This window comes from Onychostoma macrolepis, chromosome 14, assembly GCF_012432095.1.
Source record: "Onychostoma macrolepis isolate SWU-2019 chromosome 14, ASM1243209v1, whole genome shotgun sequence".
Taxonomy (NCBI): domain Eukaryota; kingdom Metazoa; phylum Chordata; class Actinopteri; order Cypriniformes; family Cyprinidae; genus Onychostoma; species Onychostoma macrolepis.
Window position 1 is genome coordinate 23,438,861 of NC_081168.1, and position 24,511 is coordinate 23,463,371.

Genomic DNA, 24,511 nt, shown 5'->3' on the forward strand with positions numbered 1-24,511 from the left:
TGTGTTTTTGTATTTTATTTTTTTTAAATTATTTAATATATACATTTTAGTTTGGGCTAATTTAGTTTAGGTTATTAAGTATTTTAGTATGTTTTTAATATTTTATTTCAGTTATTGTTTATTTTATTTCAAGTACTTAAAATCAGGGGTTGAAAATGAAAAAAATACAAATAAAAAATCGGTTCACTCTGAGCAGAATCGATATTTTAATTCTTCTGTTCCTGCATACCGCTGTATTATTACCGTTCCGAAGCCGGTTTGAGTAGAAAAAAATACTGGTTAATAATGTTATTTTTAAAACTTTTCTTTGCCTATAATAATAATAATAATAATAATAATAATAATAAAGTACAGTGTTTTCTTTACTCAAAAAAAAAAAAAAAGGAGATATGGTATCTTAACCCACTGCACTTAGTCATAGCCAATACAGCATGATCTTTTCTAGATTTTGGTCAAATGTAGCCTTCTAAACCAAAGAAAAAATCTGTTAATGCTTTTAAGACATCAAAGTATTTTTCAAGATATTTAAAAATGTTTGCTGCATTGTTAATCAATGCTAATATAAACTTGCATTTTGAGAGGAAAAAAACATAAGTCGCATATAGGCTCACGTTATTATTATCCTACATTCAGAAATAATGTAGGATAAAATGCCCGTAAAGCAAAATGTTTACAAACATTATAAATACAGCTATTAGTTTCCTTCTCTCCACAGCAAATACTCTAAAGTTAAGGTGATATAAAGAGTTAAGTCAATATACACATCAAGCCAAAAACAAATTAATATAAGGTGAAACTGATGCCTACCTCTCTCATTCGGCACAAATTCAAATGTTTGAATGCAATGACACTGTGTCTGTATTATTAAGGTGTGGCCAAGTATGGTGTGCTCTGCATTTAACCCATCCAAGTGCACACACACAGCCGTGAGAAGTGAACACACACACCCGGAGCAGTGGGCAGCCAATGCTGTGGCGCCCGGGGAGCAGTTGGGGGTTCGGTGCCTTGCTCAAGGGTCTCACCTCAGTCGTGGTATTGAGGGTGGAGAGAGCGCTCGACATTCACTCCCCCCACCGACCCGAGACTCGAACCCAAGTCCGACTCTCTATCCATTAGGCCAAGACTGCCCCATTTTTGTTGATATCTTGAAGTAGATTTCATTTTAGTTAAAGATTTAGTGATTTTGTTTTGTGTTTTTGCCATTTTTTGGTTTATTAAATATATACATTTTAGTTTGGGCAAATTTAGTTTTAGTTAAAGTATTTTAGTATGTTTTTTATATTTTATTTCAGTTATTGTTTATTTTATTTCAAGTACTTAAAATGTCTGTGATTTTTTTTATTTTATTTTTTTGTGGTTGCGCTTCAGAGTTTAAACCCAAAATTTTAAACCAGAAATATTCAGCCCCTCTGCAAAACTGCCAAAAAAAAAAAAAAAAAAGTTCATATTTAGAAGACGGAACAAATACAGTCCACACTTTAAAACAGAGGAGAAAAGCATTGCAGTAAATGCTGTGTCATGTGTGTAAATGGATGAGGTCAGACTGCTGGAACACAATCTCATTGAGTTTGAGCCCCTGCAAACACACAAACCTGCAGATGTTTGCAAAACAAGCCCGTTCTCTATTTCCTGAGAGAGAGCTCAATGTTCTCTGCTTCTGTTCCCCATAGATTGGCCCTGTTGAGGAATCTAATGTACAAAAGCAAATTGTTTCCAGGTGCAGTGAACACAAACTCTCTCAGTGTTTAATACAGCATTAAACATGACTGCAAAAATAACTAGTTACACTCACTCTCAGGCCATCCAAGATGAAGATGAGTTTGAACAGATTTGGTGAAATTTAGCACTGCATCACTTGCTCACTACTGGATCCTCTGCAGTGAATGGGTGCCGTCAGAATGAGAGTCCAAACAGCTGATAAAAACATCACAATAATCCACACCACTCCAGTCCATCAATGAACATATTTTGAAGTGAAAATCACCATGTTTGTAAGAAACAAATCCATCATCCAACATCAAACCGTTGCTTCAGATCAAAATACAATTCCATAATCCATAATAACTATTCCTCCAGTGATAAAGTCCATCCCCTGTTGTCCTCTCACATCAAAATCCACACACATATTTGTTTAGAACTGTTTTTATGCTTGATCTGTGCATATTTCTCTGCTTATTAAGACTAGACAACTTTTGTCACTAGAGAAAGCCATATTATTAATAGAGGACTCATATTTTAGCCAGAAACAACAGTTTATAGTTAAAACATCTTAATGATGGATTTGTTTCTTACAAACACACAGCTTTTGACTTCCCAAGATGCTTCTTTTTGGACTGGAGTGGTGTGTGAATTACTTGTGGATTACTGTTATGTTTTTATCAGCCGTTTGGACTCTCATTCTGACGGCACCCATTCACTGCAGAGGATCCATTGGTGAGCAAGCGATGTAACGATTTCTCCAAATCTGTTCTGCAGATATTATCATAAACACATACTCAAAAAAGATTACCATTGTTTGCCTCCTATAATGTCTCTGAACATTAAACTCACACTCAGCAGCTTTAAATGCAGTCTATATTTAATGTATTGCTTATTGCAAGGAAACAAGAAAATTGCATTCATTAATCAACAGCTGTGGCTGTTACACTGGCTGTGCATTCATTTACATAGTTTAATAGCCTTTATCTCTTATTCCTAAAAATGCTCTTAGAACTGCTTTCTTGCACCATCGATTCAGCATCAGCCCCAATTACGAGCGTCTCCCAAGCCGCCATTTCTAAAGCGTTTACATGACTTACAGTCACATTATGAGAGTGTTTTCAGGTGGCCAGTTTCCCCGCTGTGCTTTTACTGAAATTATTTGTCATTTTAACCAATTTGTTTGACCAGAGTCCTTGTGTGTTTCTGTTTGTTTGGTTACAGTGAGCTGTTTGAATAAGGTGAGCAGATTTCTGAAATGAAGTCCGGGGACATTTCCTAGTTCAGCAGTCAAAATAGCATTCAAATCTCATTTGTTATCATTTATACATTTAAAAAAACATTTTTTGTTGTTGTTTTTCTTTTTGTTTTTAATTGTTGTGGATTATATGAGCTATTACACTAATTAAAAATTATGATTTTTGTGGGTTTTAATACAACTTCAAATACAAGCTTTAATACAACCAGGATTCACACTATGAAAAATAGTATTGCAAAAAAGCAAACAGAGCAAAACAGTATTATATTATAACAAAATTATGACTTAACAAAAAAATTAATTTCCTAAGTTAAACAAAGATTATCGGAGTATGTTTTACAGGAAAATACTTAAAAAAATATATATATATAGTAAGAATTTTCATGGTTAAATAAATGAGTTACTTAAGAAATGTGTTTGTGAGATTTACTAGCAGTTTCTACACAGGTTTTTCCATTTACAAAAACTAACACATTATAAATAATTAATTATATAATATATAAGATATATATAAAGTGTATATATAGATTTTTTATTTAATTTATTTTTTTATAAATTTTTTAATATTATTTTTTTCTTTATCTTTATTTTGGCTTATTATTTTGCGTTTAGGCATTTTAAGTGCAAAGTATGTGTTTTCTGCAAATGTAGACTAATTGTTAGAAGTGCAACACTGTGTTTTGATGGTTGAACTTTCCAAAAATATTTAATATTTTGTGTAAAACAATCCTGCATGTTGTTCAGGCCCTGTTATACAGTACATCCAAACAGTATTACTCTAATTTGTCATATTATGTGACTACTTTGATACTCATAAAGTTGTCTCTTTTGTTAATTGATGATTTTAGTGCTCTGCTCTCATCCAGGTTATGTTCTTCATGGCTACAGTAGTGTGGAGTGTTGACAGATGCTGGATCTGTCAGTTTGCATTTTTGGTTCATTTGAGATGTTCACTCATATGCATAGAATCATAATACAGCTGATTTGATGCTGATGTATTTTCCTGAAAGGGTTCAACACCCAGAACAGCTGCTGGTCCAGAATGAGACCCGTGTGAGTGTGTGTGTGTGTGTGTGTGTGTGTGTGTGTGTGTGTGTGTGTGTGTGTGTGTGTGTGTGTGTGTGTGTGTGTGTGTGTGTGTGTGTGTGATCTGACTGCCGTATACTTTCGCTTCAGTTAATGTGAGTAATTTTGAGACAACACTCTTAATGGTTTGTAGAAGATTTGAGATATTACATCTGTTGTAAGATTACAGATCACTTAATGACAGAGGCAGACATCATAATCATATTTCACATTATATAAAACAGTTTCAGTTACGGATGCTGATTTGTAAATGCAATGTTCCAGATGCTCTAAAATCCACATTATGAGTTACAGCTCTGACGTGAAACTTTGCATTGAATTATGAATTATTTTTATGTTTCGTAATGCATCAGTGCATACTGTAAAATCAAACTTGCATGGCTAGAAGCATTAGCATTCACATTAGATTGTCGGATTAGACGGATGTCAGGACTAGATCTTATAGCAAATGGAGGCACTTAATGAATTTGTTGAAAATAATGTTTTAATGGGTTCTTCTGTAAAAATCACAGTAAAATCACAGTAAAAACAGCAAAATTGTGAAATATTATTATAATTTAAAATAATGGGTTTCTCTCTGAATACATTGTAAAATTTATTCCTGTGATCAAAGCTGAATTTTCAGCATCATTACTTCAGTCTTCAGTGTCACATGATCCTTAAGAAATCATAAGCTGATTTGCTCAAGAAACATTTCTGATTATTATCAATGATGAAAACAGTTGTGCTGCTTCATTTTTTTTTTTTTTTTTTTTGTGGAAAATGTGATGCATTTTATTTTTCAGGATTCTTTAATGAATAGAAAGTTCAAAAGAAAAGCATTTATTCAAAATATAAATCGTTTTGTAATTTGTTTGATTTTTTTTTTTTTGCAACATTACGAATGTCTTTACTGTCGCTTTTTATCAATTCAATGCATCCTTGCTGAATGAAAATAGTAATCTTATACTGACACCAAACTTTTTGAATGGAAATGTATATTCATCAGTCAGCGTGTTTGGCAAATCCATCTCAGTCAGCTTGATCCAACAACGACGGGCCGCTTTGAGTCCAAACTGTGAAACGGTTGAGAGTTTATCGCAGGCAGACCTTGATCCGTGTCTGTGCTTTAACACACACGAGTGAAGGGATTTGTTTCCTGAGACAGACAGACTGCTCGTTATCTCAGAGATCAGTCTGACGGCTGTCCGGAGTTCAGCATCTGTTCCACTCACAAACGCTCGGCTGTTTCGCTGGAGGACACTGATGCGGATTGAAAGGGCTGATAACTGCATTTGTTCTCTGGACAGACAGACACAGTCTTGCAGGACCGGTTTGGATCTCTGTGTCTTTGTGAATGCTGGTTTGTGAGCTGTCAGAGAAGTTCAGTGTGTTGTGTTGCTGTTCTCACCTGCTTGTCCATCAGTGAAATAATTGGAGCACGTTTTGCTGTCCTGTAACTTCTAAATCCTTTTTGGAAGAATCTCTTTGGAAGATAGAATCATTTTAGGCCATAATGAAAATAAATAAATTTATGAAATTAAAAGAACTTTCCTATTAAGCTTTTTCCCTATAATGCTAAATAAATAAATAAATAATTTCATATAATGTGGTAACATTATTACGCACCTTGTTTATATATTTTATCTTACTATATTTATTCTATCATGTATGTTCATTAAATATATTGTTTTGTATATATATATATATATATATATATATATATATATATATATATATATATATATATATATATATATATATATATATATATATATATATATATATATATATTTATTTATTTTATTTTAACTGTTGATTGATTGATTGATTGATTGATTGATTGATTGATTGAATTGAATTGTTTACAGGAATGGAAATTTACCATGCGGTAATTTAAATTTTTTCACTGCAGATGAATTTTTAAAATGTTTTCACTCTTTACAGATTCTTTAAGTTGAATGGAGATAAAAAAAAAGAAACAGGTCTTGGTTTGTTGTATTTATATAGAATAATTTAAATGTATTTAAATTACAAAAAATAATTGTAGTAAAACAAAAACTATCATGATGTATAAATGCTTTAACAATATATTTTAAGAATTAAACATTCATATTTTATTTTTATTTTAAATATTAAAAAATGTATATTTATTTATATAAATGTTAAATATTATTTTGCTTCACATGAATGAGAATTTCCCATGCGTTAAATTTAAATTTCCACTGCTGTCTGCTTTTTTATTTCATTTTATTTTACCTGGAGAGAAAACTGTTCAGGGTTATATGCTTTATTTTATTTTATTGTATTTTTTGAAGTTCAAAAAGTTCAAAACGTTTTCAGTTTTTATTTTTCTTTAAAGAAAAAGAAAAACTTCTTAATAAATTCTGAATATGTAAAATATGAAAAATGAATATGGTCTGATTGACAGGTGAGTGGGGCTTCCTGACTACTCTCTCTCTCTCTCTCTCTCTCTCTCTCTCTCTCTCTGTCAGAATGAATACAGGAAGTTGTCTATGCAGTGTAAGGATTTTGTGGTGGGTGTTCTGGATCTCTGTCGTGACACAGAGGAAGTGGAAGCCATTCTGAATGGTGATGTGGACCAGAACCCGCCCACAGAACACCAGAGACCCTGCCTGAGCCGCATCAAACTCTCCATCAAATATGAAGTTAAAAAGGTGAGAACACTCTTATCCCTCTTATCATCAACATGATCAAAACTTTGCTGATAAACCTGTCATTCTATCATCTAAATGATAGTTTAGACTTTAGTACGTAAAAAGTCTTATAGTATAATTGTACAAACGTCCACCTTCAGCTTGTGCTTCATGTGTGTTTTTGCTGTGAAGTCTGTACTGATATTTATCAAGTAAACATAGGAATAACTTTGATATTTGAAGATGAACACTTACTAGACTGAAGCAACTTAGCTTTACTTGATTATCCAGAAAAATCAGCGAGTATCAAATATGATAATCAGGCTTTTGAGGAACGTTTATTTGTTCATCTCTCAATCATCAATATTGCATTGCATTTGCATTATATGTTTTGATCATCAAACTAAGCATTTAAATATTATCATAAGGCATATTATTAGATATATAGAGTGATGGTTGATATTTTTATCATTTTATGCAAGTATTTGCTATACTGTTATAAAGATCTCATTCACTGTAAAAAAATTTCTGTAAAATTTACGGTAAAAAACTGGCAGCTGTGGTTGCCGGAATTCTACCGTAAAATATACAGTAGCAACATTTTAGGTTTTACGGTTTGAACTTAAATTTACAGTTAAATACCGTCATTTCATTAACTGATATAATGTTAATATACCAACCAATTGAAATACTGAAATCTGTTTTGTACCTTTGAAATACATTGATAACCACCAAATGCAGATGGTGATGAGAAAGTCACATGATGAACCAAAGCCCATCACAAGCAGCTTTTAAATAATAACATATATAGAAGGTGCACAGTGTCGTTCACACAAACACTAAACACCATCATGGTGAGACTCATTAAACTGAAATATGCAATAAACATTAATTTAACAACATTAGATGTAACATACAACCCTAATAAACATAACTGATAAGAAAAAACTAAGAAGAAACCTAGTTATTTCAAAGAAAAAACATCAAATTCAAACAAAATTTGAAATGCAATGCAGAGAATTCTGGGAACGTCAGTTTATGTTTTTTCCCTGTAAATTTTACATTCTTTTTCACTTCCAAAAGCAGTATTTCACCGTAAAATTTTCTGAAATGTCTATTACAGTTTTTCACCGTATATATTACGGGAACTTACCGTTAACCATTTAACAGGTTTTTACCGTAGCTTTTTCACAGTTTTTTACCGTTAAAATCACGGTCATTTTTTACAGTGTACATTACAATCAGAATTTCATACTTTTTGTTCATATAAATATCAGCATCTGCATCAAATTGCAAATTTTTGCTCAGTTTATGTCCAGTTTATGAGTGAATAAAACTGAGCTGTTTTTCCTCCATATTCTCACCATATCGTACTATATGAGCCATAAAAGCCTGATGTGTCAAATATGATACACAATAAAAACACACATACAAACTTTTTTCTTTGTGTAAAGGTACTAAATTAGATTTGAGGACTATTGTTGCATATGTTGGGCTTTACGAAGAAACTATAAATGTGCCCTGCAATACAAACAAATCTGAAGCGTATTGGCTGTAGTATGTGTGACTATAGTAAGCGCTCAGTACTGTGGTATATATCCGATCAGGATGAAGTCTGTGGATTTGGAGACGTGAGGTGAGGCGAGGTGTTCAGGTTTGGAGTCTAATCAAGTATCTGAGCGCTTCTGTTCTTCACCTCAGCTGAACTCATGATTGGTGGACTGTGTCTCAGATGGAGAACTCGCTGTCTGCATGCTAACAGCTCCACAACTTCCTCACCTCCACTGACTCTCAGAACTATATAGAAAACCATCAGCTTCCTCATGAAATCACTGTGCAGGCTGTAGTTGGCTTCATTTGATCTCATTGGACTAAATGTCAAACACGCTGGAGAGAGGAAATGAAGGCGAGACAGCGGGCCATTGGCGACACGCCTCAGCGCTGCTTTCATTTCACAAAATAAACACAGATGCAGTCGCCGATGGCCAGCAAAGCATCCAGGGAGCCATGTGATGATCTGCATCACCATGAAATGAGTGTCTCAGACGTTTCTCCTGACAAAAAGAGCTCATAATCTCACACGAGTCTCAGTTTCACAAGAGATCTTAACAGTTTCTGAAACAAAAAGATACCGAAGTGTGCAATCAGAAGTCAGAAATGATCTCAATATGAGCTCAAACATTTCTCATCAAATGATCTGAGCTGCTTTTCACGTTCATGTTGTAGCTCTGTTCTCTTATTGTATGTCAACTGTTGGCTTTGTTTGCATAGAATTTTGATTTCTCCTCAAGCACTGTAGAAGATGTGTCTGAGGCAAAATTGATACTTCTTTGAAACATAGCTGAGAACTGCATTAAGTCTCCTGAGAAATGAAAACAAGGCATTCTCTGTAGTAATAAAAGCATCCAGTCCATGTGCCTTTAAAAATGTTTTTGTTTGTTTGTTTAAATCAGTGTAAATTACAAGTTGCACAAGAGTAGGACATACTACTATTGTGTATAAATACTTAAAAAAAAAAAAATTCAAAAATTCTCAATGTAAATCTATTTATTTGTTTGTTTGTTTGTGTTTTAATTAGCATAAATCACAAGTTGCACAACAGTAGGACATACTACTATTGTGTATAAATACTTTCTAAATGTAAATTTATTAATTTGTTTGTTTGTTTGTTTGTTTTAATTAGCATAAATCACAAGTTACACAAGAGTAGGACATACTACTGTGTATAAATACTTTACAAAGTTTAAATAAAAAAAATAAAAAAAATCTAAATGTATATGTATTTATTTATTTATTTATAATCAGCAACAATTAATACTACCATGATGTATAAATACTTTACAAATTTATATTTTTATTTGTTTAAAATCAGTGTAAATTAATCGTAGTACAACAAATGATGAATAAATACTATAAATATTCATTCATTCATTTATTTAAAATCAGCATAAATTACTAGTACAACATTCGTACGCACTAAGGAAGTAGTTTTTTTCGATGTGATTATTTTATTTTTGCACTGCAGTCTGTTTTTCTTCTGTGCGGTGACTGTTGTAGTCAGTGGATGATGTTAAGATCATGATCTGATCATGTTATCCATCACTGGTGTGGGTTTAAAGGGATCACGACCTTGTTAAGCAAATAACGTGAAGGTAATTAGTCCTGTTGCCCTCAGCTTAAACCAAACCCTCCTGAGATGAGCTCTCATTACAGGCCAGCTTGATTGAGTCTTAATAATTTTCAGATTGCGATTGAAATCTTAATAGTTTTATTGACTGAAGAAGCGTGACAATAAACCCTTTCGTTAAATTCAGCCTTCGAAGGAACATTGCAATCATCGTGGTTATGAGATGAGCGCACTTGAACGCCATAATGTTATAATTACCCATTTTCCTTTCAGCCTTGAGTTGAGGGCGTTTCAATTACAGAATCCGATTATATTGATTGTAATATGTTATAATTGTGAATGTTGACAGTATAATTGCATTTGTGTGCATTTTGTGTATTGTTGATGAAGATGAGCATTGAAACTTGTTAGTTTAGAGATGTACACTGCAAAAAAAAAATGTTCTTAGTATTTTTGACTTTTTACAGTATAAATATCTAAAAATGCTATAATAATAATAATAATAATAATCAAGACTCATTTACTTAAAATCACTTAGGTATTAAGTCTTGTTTTCTGGGGAAAAAAATTTGAAAAACTTTAATCGAGTAAAACAAGTTTTAGTTTTCTACGGAGCCCCGCACATGACATGCAGGAAAAAAATAGTAGGCTAAATTGTGTGCACGATTTACTATTTCGTTCCCTCAGTTTATAAATTGTGCACACGATTTACTAATTCGTTCCTTCGATTTGCTAAATCATGCTCACGATTTATAAATCGAGGGAATGAATTAGCAAATCGTGCGCACGATTTAGCAAATCGAGGGAACGAAATAGTAATCGTGTGCACGTTTTATATATTTTTTATATATCATGTGCAGGGCTCCGTAGTTTTCTGACCCTATTGACAAATATTTGTTATTGGTTTAAGCATAAAGTCACTTAATTTTGATACATCTTTTCAGAAAACAAGATTTGATCCTGTAATATCCCATCCTGTGATATCCCATCCTAATTAAAACATAAAATTAATTTTAACTGAAATAAAATATAATTATAAATAATAAATACATTTTTTGTTTTTGTTTCCAAAGCAACATTTCTCATTTTAATTGAGAAATGCTCACAGCTTCCAAATTCATACATATGATGATTTGATGTCAGAAAAATTTCCTGAGAATCAGTTCAGCAGAAATTCAGCAACTGTTTATCTTTTAAAAATGAATTATGCATATGAAACCGATACACATTTAACTTTTAAAAAATTATGCCAATCAAGTTCAGCTTTTAAAAAATTATGCAGATTAAATTATAAATTATGCATACAAATACAAATTTGGTTTTTTGTAGATGGACACTATAAGCATCTTGTTTATTCAGACGAGTGTGTGACAATTCTCATTAAAAGCAGTCTGTAAAATGCTGGAACTGTTACTACGGCAACCAGATACAAGATTCAGGTGACCTCAGAGTCGTGTGTGTCACACACACACACAGACTGTGATAACTACCACCATTCTCTCATTGTCAGAATTTAATGATCACTGAAGACAGACAAGCTTCACTCGTGTGTGTGTGTGAGCTGCTGGCAAATTAAGGTTGTGGATGTTATATGGCTTGTACCTTATGAAATATATAGTCTATTATTAAACTCTAAACACACACACACACACACTCGCTGTGGGCTTTAGGTGGGTCAGGCTGAGCTCTGGATCACACTATCAGCCGGCGGCTCAACTTAAATCAGTGTCACAATCTGTCGGTTTCTCTCAGGCAAACAGACACACATTTACCGTCTAATAGAGATAAACCACCAAACAACAGGAAAAGACTCAGTAAAATGCAGCAGATTTCTACAAACAAACAAATAAAATAAAGACACTTATGTAAGGACATACATTTTCAAAACTCTTAGTACTAATATCACAACAGATCATCAAAAGTGCACTTTTTCAATTGTCAATCACAAAGTATCCTTTTCACTGCACAAAATAAGTGTTTCCACTATATACGTTTCATTCAACTGCCTCTCATAAGGATCTTACTATCGAACATTTCATTTGAATGTCTCCTCATTCAGTTTATCATTAATCTACACTCCGTACATCATAATGATAAAGTGAAAACAAGTTTAGAGATGTCTGTAAATTTATAAAAAAAATAAATAAATTAAAATAAATTAAAAAACACAACACGCATTTACATAAGTATTCAGTACTTAGTTGAAGCACCTTCAGCAGCAATTACAGCCTCGAGTATTTTTGGGTATGACGCAACAAGCTCTGCACACCTGGATTGGGGGATTTTCTGCCATTCATCTTTGCAAATCCTCTCAAATTCTGTCAGCTTGGATGGGAACTGTCGGTGGACAGCCGTTTTCGGGTCTCTCCAGAGATGTTCGATAGGGTTCAAGTCAGATCTCTGGCTGGGCCACTCTAGGACATTCATAGAGTTGTCCCTAAGCCACTCCTGTGCTGCCTTGGCTGTGCACTTATAGGGTCATTGTCCTGTTGGAAGGTGAACCTTCTTCCCAATCTGTGGTTCTGAATGCTCTGGACTAGGTTCTCATTAAGGCCATCTCAGTATTTTGGTGCATTGAGCTTGTCTTCTAATCTGAGTCCCTCAGTCCCTGCCACTGAAAAACAGCCCCACAGCATGAGGCTGCTACCAGCACACTTTACTTTTGGGATGATACTCTGCAGGTGATGAGCAGAGCTGTTTTCTTCAAACATGATGCTTAGAATTGAGGTTCATCAGACCAGAGAATCTTGTTTCTCAGAGTCTGAGGGCCCTTTAGGTGCGGTTTTGCAAATTCCAAATGTGTTTTCAGGTGTCTTCAGTGAGGAGAGGATTGAGTTTGGCTACACAGCCATAAAGCCAAGATTGGTGGAGTGTTGCAGTGATGTTTATCCTTCTGTAGGTTTCTCCCATCTGCATGTATGATCATGGAGCTCAACTAGAGTGACCATTAAGTTCTTGGTCACCAGTCTAGAAAAGGCCCTTTGCCGTAAATTTCTCAGTTTGGCTGGGTGATCAGCTCTTGGAAGATTCCTGGTTGTGCCAAACTTCCTCCATTTGCGAATTATGGAAGCCGCTGTGCTCTTGGGAACCTTCAGTGCAGCAGAATCTTTTTTTCATAGCCTTCCCCAGGTCTGTGCCTCAATACAATCCTGTCTCTGAGCTCTGCAGGCAGTTCCTTCAACCTCATGGCTTGGTTTTCACTCTGATATGCATTGTCAGCTGTGAAGCCTTTTATAGAGAGGTGTGTGCCTTTCCAAATCATGTCCAATCAATTTAATTTACCACAGGTGGACTCCAATCAAGGTGTAGAAACATCTCAGCAATGATCAAGAGAAATGGGAGGCACCTGAGCTAAATTTCAAGTGTTGTTGCATACTGAATACTTATGTAAATGTGATATTTCAGTTGTTTCTTTTTAATAAATGTACAGATATTTCTAAAATTCTGTATTCACTTCGTCATTATAAGGTACGGAGTGTAGATTAATGAGAAAAAATGAATTTAAACAATTGTAGTATCAGGCTGCAGCATAACAAAATTGAAAAAGTGAAGGGGGTCTGAATACTTTCTGAATGCACTGTGTGTGTGTGTGTGTGTGTGTGTGTGTGTGTGTATATACATATTAGTAGTAATAGTAGTAGTAGTATAAAATATTTATATTATATTATATTTATATTATATTGTATTGTATTGTATTATATTAAAATTAAATTTTATTTAATTTAATTTTGATGAGAGTAGTCTGCCATTGGTTAGACAAATACATTTTGATGGTGACTATAAATTTATTTAAAAATGAACAAATGCATTTTTATATTATTATTATTAGTAGTAGTAGTAGTAGTAGTAGTAGTAGTAGTAAAATATTAAAAATATTTTAATTAAAAAAATGTTTTATAGCTAAATATTTACAGTAAATAAATATTATAGCATCAGTTTCTGAGGGAATCTACCAGTGTCTGTTTAGCACATTTTCAGTATTCACAATGTATTGTGTGTATAAATGTGAATGTTCTGTGTTTGTCTGCTGTAATATGATTTATTGTCCCTCTCTTTTCTTTATTTGTGTGTCAGTTTGTGGCTCATCCGAACTGCCAGCAGCAGCTGCTGACGATCTGGTATGAGAATCTATCAGGTTTGCGGCAGCAGTCCATCGGGGTGAAGTGTTTGACGGTTCTGGGCGTCACTGTCGGATTGCCTTTCCTTGCCATCGCCTACTGGATCATGCCCTGCAGCAAGGTGACAAACACACACATCTCTGCTTCTCTGACTCTTCAGATGAGAAGACACTATCACACACTGTCTTCTACAAGCTGCTTTAAACACACTCTAATCCACACTGCTGTAGTAGAAGATGGCTTCTTACATTAGTGCATGTTTCTTCACTTCTTGTAATTTAGTTTTACATGATACTTTTCCTTTTCTCTGACAATATCTATTTAATAATTATTTTTTGGCTACCAGCATCGGTTATTTTTTCTTTCATTTTTTAATATTATATAAAAGATACATTTATTTAGCTTCATTCAGTATAAAATCAGAACATATTTCAGAGAAATGTCTTTATTATATTATATTATATAAAACATTTATGTTTCATTAGTATAACATTTGAACATATTTTTATATAATATTTAAAGCTTTGTTTGGCAGAGTTGAGAAAAATGTAACTTATTATATTATATTATATTATGTTATATTATATTATATTATATTATATTATATTATATTATATTATATTATATTATATTATATTATATTATATATTATATTATATTATATTATATTATATTATATTATATTATATAAAACATTTATGTTTGCAATATGTATCTTTTTATGTACTGTATTTTTGCAGTGTAGTTTCAGTAAATGCGGGGAAAAAGCTTTTTATTTAAAAAGAGCAAGAAAATCCTATTTTCTTGATAAGGCCCCTTAAAATTCCTATAATAGAGTAAAAGCTTCAACTTTTCCATAATCACACATGAATAAACATTCAGACACACACACTCACATCTCTCCAAACTCTATTACAGACTGACTCTCCTACAAGCACACGCATAGATAAACACTCACGCTTCATTTCCATGTTGAGGATGAGGAGTTACACACCGACTCTGTGTTTGATGGCCACTTCAACACACACCGTCTCATGGAGAGATATGAGACGCTACACACACACACTGGGCGGCTTTTGTCAAGGGTTGGGGATTGAAATCTAATCAGAGCTTGTCAGACAGGAAGTACTGTGAGTTTCTAGAGACGTGTGACTCAGAGAGAGACAGAGGAGGGGAAAGAGCATTTGAGGTTCTCGGGGAAAGTGTGTATTTGTGTATTTGTGTGAGACGATTTACTTAACAATTATTTGAGGACAATTTTGAATTCTAAAAATAAACAATGTGTTCTTTTAGGATTAAGATTAATCTATAATAATTGTAATTAGTTTTATATTAAACAATAGAAGTCTGTGGTGTGTGTTCATTTAGATAAGCATGTGTTTGTAATTCCTTTTTTGCTCCATCATTTGCTTCATTCCAAAACATAAAGTGAAATTGTTGCATGACATGATACGGTCAATCAGACCCCCTTTTTTTTTTTTTTTTTTTAAATAAATAAAAAACTTTGTGTGGCAGATTTGAGAAATGCCAGTTAACATTATTTTATTATATTATATTATATTATATTATATTATATTATATTATATTATATTATATTATATTATATTATATTATATTATATTATATTATATTATATTATAACATTTATGTTTCATTCAGTATAAAATTAGAACAAATTTTGTTTAATATGTAAAGTTTTGTATGGCAGAGCTGAAAGAAATGTCACATAACATTTATATTAAGGCTGTCAGTCGATTAAAAATTTTAATCGAATTAATTACATGGTGTGACGATTAATGAGTCTAATTAAGCACAAACTAAATTTGGCTGTGAAAATACCCACAAAGAATATTTAAAGTTATTATTATTGAGTTAAATGAGAAAGTATGAAGTAGACATTACAAATAGTAGCTTTATAAACAAATAGCCTATTTTGTTTGATTCAACATAAAATGTATTTACAAACTTTTAGGCTACAACGACCTTTAACTATAGAACATAAAATAACATAATTTGAGAAACATCTCAGTATTTTTCTGTTCATGCAATGAAAGTCACCAAAACAGCTTTGTTACCAACTGTCTTCAAAATATCTTATTTTGCGCAAAAGAAAGTAAGTAATTCAGGTTTGAAAAAACATGAAGGTGAGTAAATGATGACAGATTCTTTTTTATTTATTTATTTTTTTATGAACTATCCTTTTTATTTATTTATTCATTAATTCATTTATTTATTTATTTTCAATAAATGAAAGAAACTAAAAATGCCAGAAGGTGGCAATAAATGTCATGCGATTCATTCAAATGGCTGATTCATTGAGGAATTAAAGGGTTACTCCACCCCAAAATGAAAATTTTGTTATTAATCACTTACCCCCATGTCGTTCCAAACCCATAAAAGCTTCATTTGTCTTCGGAACACAATTTAAGATATTTTGGATGAAAACCGGGTGGCTTGTGACTGTCCCATTGACTGCCAAGTAAATTACACTGTCAAGGTCCAGAAAAGTATGAAAGACGTCGTCAGAATACTCCATCTGCCATCAGTGGTTCAACCGTAATGTTATGAAGCTCCGAGAATACTTTTTGTATGGAAAGAAAACAAAAATAATGACTTTATTCAACAATTATTTTTATTTAATTTTTAATTGAATTGAATTGAATTTTTTTCAATTAATGTTATTTTTGTATTCTTTGCATACAAAGAGTATTCTCGTAGCTTCATAACAAGTCACAAGTCTCCCGGGTTTCATCCAAAATATCTTAAATTGTGTTCCGAAGACGAACAAAGCTTTTACGGGTTTGAAACGACACGGGGGTAATTAATGACAAAATTTTCATTTTGGGGTGGAGTAACCCTTTAAGTAAACAGCTCTCTCTATGAATGGCTCTTTGAATCATTGGTTCACACGATTCGTTCAAAATGCAGATTAATTCAGAAACTAAACACCGCTGTGTTGCTCACAGATGCACAACAGTTCTGTGGTGGCTTTATTGTTAATATTTTCATTGGCAAAATTGCGCAAAACCACACAGTATTGTGTTTAAAATATAACAGTTATATACAACAAATATATAATTAAATTCTTATTTACTGAACTGTTGTATAAAATCACATTTAAACTCGTGATGTTTGAACAAAAACAGCATTTGTGTGATATTCCTCTTGCTGCTGGTGCTGATCGCTTATCATGTGACATAAATATGAGAGAAAAACTCATACAGGGGCATTTTTTTGCCCCAATATTGACTTTTAGGGCATAACTGCATTTATGGAGTTGTTGCCCTGCATCACATTTGTCAACAGTCAACTATATGAAATGTAAGATGACATACAGGTCTTGGGGCAGGACCAGTGCGTTAACTGCGTTAAAATATTTTTTTTGCGTTATTTTTTTTTGTATAACTAATTAATTAAGTTAACACATTAAACTGACATCCCTGATTTATACAGTACATATATTATATTAAAATTTGATAATAAAGAGGCTGACTGGCACAACATATTTTATGTATTTTGAAAATACAAAAACACTAAACTTAATTACACTTAAAAAATATTTTTGTACAAAATACTTTTGTATTTCAATAATGTATTTTAAGTAAACATATCAGAAATACTGCTCATCCCTGCAAGTTAGCATCAAATTGAAATCAGTTGTTTGAGTCACACGAAGAGCACTGTGATGTACATGTTGAGTGTTTCAGTCCCTTATGAGGGTCTATTTTAGTTAGGATGCTTCCTTAGAAGGGAGCTGCCTATGTAGACAGCAAGACGAGTGATTATGTCTCATTAAAGTGTTTAAATTGTCTGAGAGAGAGAGAGAGAGGTGATGAAAGACAGACAGATGAATGGTGACTGATGATGATGATGATGATGATGATGATGAAGGTATTGTGTGCGATACACTTGAACTGGAGGGCAATCAAAACCTTCACGTCATCTGTGCTGAGAGAAACACTGATTGAATACAAATGATTGATTTCGAACAAAGTCTCTGACGATCTTTCGTAGAAAAATATTTTCTTAAACCTCCAGTAAGGGCCAATTCATCTGAGAGAAACTTCTCTGCTGTTGTGGATGTATGTGTTTGTATGACCGAATATTAAAAGAATCAATATATCACAGTAAGATTATTTCATGCAGACTTGTGTGCTTGAGTCTCTATAGCTAATAATCAGAACATCAGCTCTATGAAATTCACCTTCATGAATGTTATTGAGTCACACTTTAAAGGAATAATTCACGCTCATGTTGCGCTAAACCTGAATGACTTTCCCCTCCACCATTGTTCTTTTTTTGTGTGTGTGTTTTATTTTGTTGTCACATAAAATTGAAGATGAAATCTTTGTATTATTCATTTTGTAAGTTAACATCTTTGTACCTTTGGAAGGGTTAGTTCTGAACTAATGCTTTAATCTACATCACGGAATTCATTCATTTCTATTTAAAGTTATGGTATCTTAGATTTGTTTTATACTGTTATATAATATCTCATGTTCATCTTTCTGTCTTCCAGTTGGGTCAGATATTACGGAGTCCATTCATGAAGTTTGTCGCTCACGCCGTGTCGTTCACCATCTTTCTGGGTCTGCTGGTTCTGAACGCGTCGGACCGGTTCGAGGGTGTGAAGAACCTCCCAAACGAGACCATAACGGATCATCCGCGGCAGGTGTTTCGTGTCAAGACCACGCAGTTCTCCTGGACTGAGCTCCTCATCATGAAATGGGTTCTGGGTAAGACCTGGGTCAGGGTGTGTGTGTGTGTCTTATTCTGGTTCCCGCAGCGCTGTCTGTCTGCACAGGTAATGGAAGGTAAAATTATGCTGATTATGTGTGTTTCACCACATCTGTATGCGCGCATGTGTAAGAAAAAATAAGGCAGGTTTTATTCTGTTGTGAGAGAACGTCATTGTCAAGTGATTTGTTTTTAATTAAATTAAATTATGACAGTCTTACTAATATTTAGGGTCAGGGATTTGAACAGCCACTGGTACTATTGCTAAATTCATTCAGTTTGCTGAGAGATGTGCTATTACTTTATAATTCTTATAACCTATACTTTTTTTTATCGTTTTATCAATGTCCATTAGAAGAACACTTTAATCAAAACTAGATGTAAAATGATTTTTCTTTCACTATAGGCACTTTTGGTCCTGTGGAGATAATAAATTAAAACACACTGTTCACAATCTCTCTAGTTTCTTTCATTGTTTCATTGACGTACTAAGAGTTTCCACCAGTACATATATATATATATATATATATATATATATATATATATATATATGGTGGATTTTTTACAATCTGCACCTAAGACAAGGGTCAAATGAAAAATGTGTACTAAAAGACATTTCAACTTATTACATAGAATAAATCGGGACTTCAAATGTAGCTTGGTTATAGACCATTTTTTATTTAATATATGGCGGATTTTTATATCTTTTTATTTATCTGCGTCTAAGTCAAGGGTCAAATGATAGAATTTTGAAGTCATAGTTTATTCATTATAGTTTGTTTGTTTGTTTATTAAATAAACAGATTTTTAACATTATTTTAAATAATATTTAATATTATGAATTTAAATATTATTATATGGTGGATTTGTATTTGTATTTTTATTTATCTGCGTAAAGGATCAAATTATAATCATAATAATAATAATAATAATTTTTATTTATATAGCGCCTTTCTAGCACTCAAGGTCACTTTACAAATCAGGCTTAAGGAACAGAGACAATAGACATTGAAAGTCCCAGTTTATTCATTATAGTTTGTTTGTTTGTGTAATGTGTTGGTGATACAAACTGCACGAGGACGAAGGGAATCAAAGAAACGTCTTTTAATAAGATAAATCCAGGATAAAAGGCACAGAAACCAAGGAGGGAGGGTGGGGGTTCTGGAGGGGGACGTGGAGCAGGAGAGGGGCAGAAATAATCCATGGGGGAGCGGAGGGTGAGAGGAGCCAAGGGGAAGCCAGGAGCAGGAGCCGCCAGATAGAGATCCAGAGACCAGCCAGGACAAGGCCCCAGGGCGAAGTCGAGTAAGGGAGGTGCCATGGTGGATGATTGGCAGACAATACCCTGGGGACAAGCGGTGGAGACCCAGGTGGAGCAGAGCATACGGAGAGCCAGGGTGACACTGAGGATCTGGAGGGCCAAGATGGAGCTGATAGCTCAGGCGACCGAGGCGGAGACGGGGATCCGGAAGACTGCGGTTGAGTCAGAGCGACTGAGGACAAAGGTGGAGCCGGAGGGAAGGAGGAGCCTGACATAGCCAGAGGGACAGAGCGAGGAGGCGAAGCCGGAGGAGTGGAGTCCCGAGGCGGCGGATGGTCGACGACTGACCAAGGTGAAGCCGGAGGGATGAGGGAGTCCGGTGGAGCAGGCTACGATGCAGGCAAGGGAGCTAGGAGAAAAAGCGGAGCCAACTGAGTCAAAGGACTGAGGTGGAGTCCAGGACTCGGAGACTGGAGGCGGAGACAGGGGATCCTCATGCCTGGGCAGAGCTGGAGACCGGAAGTCCTGTGGCGGATCAGAGTGCCCAGATGGCGCTGGCTGAGGGTAAGCTGAGGGACTGACAGGAACCAGTGGAGACAGGGCTGAAGAACTGGCTAGTTTTAGGAGAGGAGGCGGGCGAGGGAGGCTGGGAGGGAACACAGGAGAACAGGAGCTGGGCAGAACCAGCAAAGACGCAGGAGATTCAGGACTGAATGGAACCAGTGAAGACTCAGGAGACTCAGGATAACTGGGAGGCGTGCCTTAGACCAACGCCAGCTCCAGCTCCAAAAAATCCCTGGTGTGAGACTCCAGGGAGCGATCCCTCTGCTCCAGGCATAGCAGGGCAACGTCAGAATTGTCCATGGTGACAGAGTCGTCGGAAAAAAAAGGAAACACAGCAAAAACTGTATAGGTCCATTCTTCTGTAACGTGTTGGTGATACAAACTGCTTGAGGACGAAGGGAATCAAAGAAAAGTCTTTTAATACGATAAATCCAGGAGAAAAGGCATGGAAACTAACTTAACATAGATGAGAATGGACTGAGACTAAGTTAGAACTGAGGGCTTATAAACATGAACCAAACAAAGGGACGTAATGGGATAATTAACAAGACACCAGGTGAACAGAATGACTAGTAAAACAGACTTGTTTATTTTATAGACAGGTTTTTAATATTATTTTAATAATATTTAATATTTTGAAATAATATTATGTGGTGGATTTTTTTGTGTTTATTTACACTAAGTGCAAATAGCCTTGTTGGCAGAGGCTATTTACACTAACTCCACCCACCAACGTGTGATTGGGATAGTCAACACTGAAAATAGACACCTGTTTAACATCAGTGTCAGTGGTGTAGATGGTAAGGCACATGTTTTTTGACGCAATCGACCTGAGTTCAAACCCGCCTTTTGCCGAACTATTACTACAATCCTGAGGTGCAGATAATTGCCACTATTTGCAATAAGTAAATAGCAGAAAATCTTGCTATTTTAACATAGTGTAAATAGAATTTAGAGCTATTTGCACTTAGTATAAATAGAATATCTTTAAAAAATACTGCTATTTTCACTTAGTGTAAATAGAATCCATCCCTATTTGCACTTAGTGTAAATAGTATCCAGGCCCGGCGCCAGGACGCACAACTTGGAAAATATAAACCTCCCGGGGTGCAGTTGGATTCAAGTAAACACACAAAATGAATTATTTGAATAACACTTTACAATAATGCACTAACACTTTAATTAAACAGAAAAGCAAGCAGGTGCATGATTTGGCATGGCAGCAAATACAAATAATTAATAACTGTTTCCTTACCTAAATCCTGCATTTGGACCAGGCTCGGCTGCAGAATCACAAAACACATTTTTGCTTCTGAAATTATTATCTTGATCTATATAGTGTAGTAGTTAGCTATCTCTGTGTCGTATGTGGTCGCTTGTCAAGCATGAAAAACAAGTTTTATTTAAATTCTGAATATATTATCCTATACAGAATGAAAAGAGTGCTCCCTTTAAACTTCTTAAAAACTGCCACTCATTTATCTCGATCTTACAAAGTTCCGTTTTAACCAATGAATGTGACCACACAATGAAACCTTTCTTTTTTTTAATGAAGTTACGAGCATGATAGAACTCGGCGCTGGACAAAAAGCAGTGAGTGCGTGGATTACAACCTAAACACCTCTGATTGGCCATTGCGTTGTAGAAATCACTTTACTCCCCTCTGCGAAAATGCATTGTAAAATCATTTGACGCTTTCCAAAGCAGAAGATACACTGGATTGTCTGCCAAGTCTATTTCGTTATTTTACTAAGAAAACAGATCCTAGACCAGGAGTTATGGGCAGCTTTTCCATCTAAAAGCAATCAGTTAGACTATTACATACTATGAGTTAGACTATTATACATGCTAAATTAAAGTCCCCTCGATCACAGGGATGCCCCCTCTGGCGCCAGGCCTGGTAGTATCTATCGCTAAGAAAATATGCTGTTTACACTTAGTGTAAATAGCATCTAATTGCTATTTACACTTAGAGTAAATAGCATCTATTGCTATTTACACAGTGCAAATAGCTGCTGCCTTTTAACTAAACTTTTTTTGTTGTTTATCTGCGTCTAAGACAGTTGGGTAAAAAAATAGACTTGTTTTCATTTTGTATTAAATAGATTTTTCTGTGCCCACCGGCAGATATTTTTTTCTCATTTTACTCATAAAGTCATTTTGATCAATTCCTCATTGAACAACTCTTCTCATCTTATTAGGTCATTTTGCTTCTCAAGTAACTGTATCTTTGTTTAAGAATCTTGGACATTTGCCCTGGAAAACATTTTTTTTTTTTTTTTTTTGCAGTGTGATCAGAAGCTTTTTTTCCCCATATTTCCTTAATCTGGATTTGAACCTATTCTCTCTCTTTCTGTGTGTGTGTGTGTTTCAGGCATGATCTGGTCGGAGTGTAAGGAGATCTGGGCTGACGGGCCGCGTGAGTACGTCATGCACCTGTGGAACGTTCTGGATTTCGGAATGCTGTCGATCTTCGTGGCCTCCTTCACTGCTCGTTTCATGGCATTCCTCAAAGCGTCTAAAGCACAGCTCTACGTCGACTTGCACGTCCCCAACCATGACATCAGCAACGCATCACTTCCTGCAGACATCGCCTACTTCACATATGGTGTGTAAATGCATGCAGAACCTCACACTTCTGTCTGAACTCTTGGCCGTACCAACATAATATGACTGGAAAAATACGTGAAAAATACAGAAGTTGGGTAAATCTGACGAATCCTGTTAAGAACATGTCAAGGTCACATTTCATCTGAAAATCATTAGATATGAGATATTATATTCATTAAAGATCTTAATGTTTTTGCAGTGTGACATTAATTGCACGATGAGAACACATTTAGCTTTAGTTAACTAAAGCTAAAACTGAAATTCAAATGAAAATCAGTGAAAATATTTTTGTTACTTGAAATAGAATAAATTTTAACCAAAAGAAAAGAAAAGAAAAAATAAGAAACATTTTATTTCAGCTAGTTGCCTAAGCAGCCTTTTATCATTTTAATTTAGTTTAAATTGTACTAAAATAACTAAATCCAAAACTGAAATAAAAATGAATAAAAAGACATATTAAATACATGTAAAAAACTGTTAAAAATGACAAAACCACACAACATAATAACTAAAATGTTAACTAAAATTAAAATGAAAACAGAAAATATTGAAATTAAATTAAAACTGATTCACCATATTAATAACAACTTTAATGTATATTCTGTAAATATTGAAATATTATTATGATTTTATTATTGATATTATTAAATGATTTTAATTTAATTTGTACTCAATTATTTTATATAAAAATGTAAATGTATTCATTTAAAGTTTACTGATTTTAATGAATACATATATAATGTAAAAATGTTATTATACTTTTGACTGTCTTATTATTATTGCTATTATCTTATGCACATTACAGTAATGAGAATTTGAATGTGACCTAGACATGTTTTCATGAGTTTCACCCTGTTACTGCTGTGAAATCATAATACATTAATATGGAAGTACAAGAACAGTGCAAACAGTACAAGAATAGTCAGAATCGTGCAGTAATTACATTTTCGTTATTGACAATTGTAGATAATACCAATTTAGCATAGTTATATCGGCGTACAACACCTGATTATGGAATTCTAGCTGAAATTTTCTTTACCATAGTACATTTTTGTGAGGTATGTGACTGTAGAAAGCGTTCATATTGTGTGCTCAGGTATTTTGGGTAGAATCATTAACGAGAGGCTGTTAGCATCATTAGCTCAGCTGAAATCTGACCGCTCTGACCTTACGCATCCGTCTCCAACACTTTTTGACAAGAATCAACCACTGCTGAGTTTTAGCTGTGTATTAGCTCTCAGTACTAATAGGTTAGCTGTAATTGCACTGCATAAACGTTTGTGCAACAACGGCTATTATTCAAGTATTGAACTATTATACTAACATAACCAATAAATAAATAAATGAACAAATAAATAAACAAACAAACCTAGTATATGAAACACAGTGTGCAGAAAGTCCAGAGAAAGAAAATTC

At 34.2% G+C, this 24,511-nt stretch overlaps 1 protein-coding gene across 1 annotated transcript in view; it reads left to right on the plus strand.

Annotated features, from left to right (window-relative positions):
• The window catches only part of trpc7b (transient receptor potential cation channel, subfamily C, member 7b), a 77,189-nt gene that overhangs the window by 35,299 nt on the left and 17,379 nt on the right, over positions 1-24,511 (plus strand). The window contains exons 6-9 of the mRNA XM_058797029.1: positions 6,517-6,699; positions 13,880-14,044; positions 18,443-18,659; positions 22,860-23,093. Of these exons, the coding sequence (XP_058653012.1) occupies positions 6,517-6,699; positions 13,880-14,044; positions 18,443-18,659; positions 22,860-23,093 (799 nt within the window). The remainder of the gene's footprint in view (positions 1-6,516; positions 6,700-13,879; positions 14,045-18,442; positions 18,660-22,859; positions 23,094-24,511) is intronic.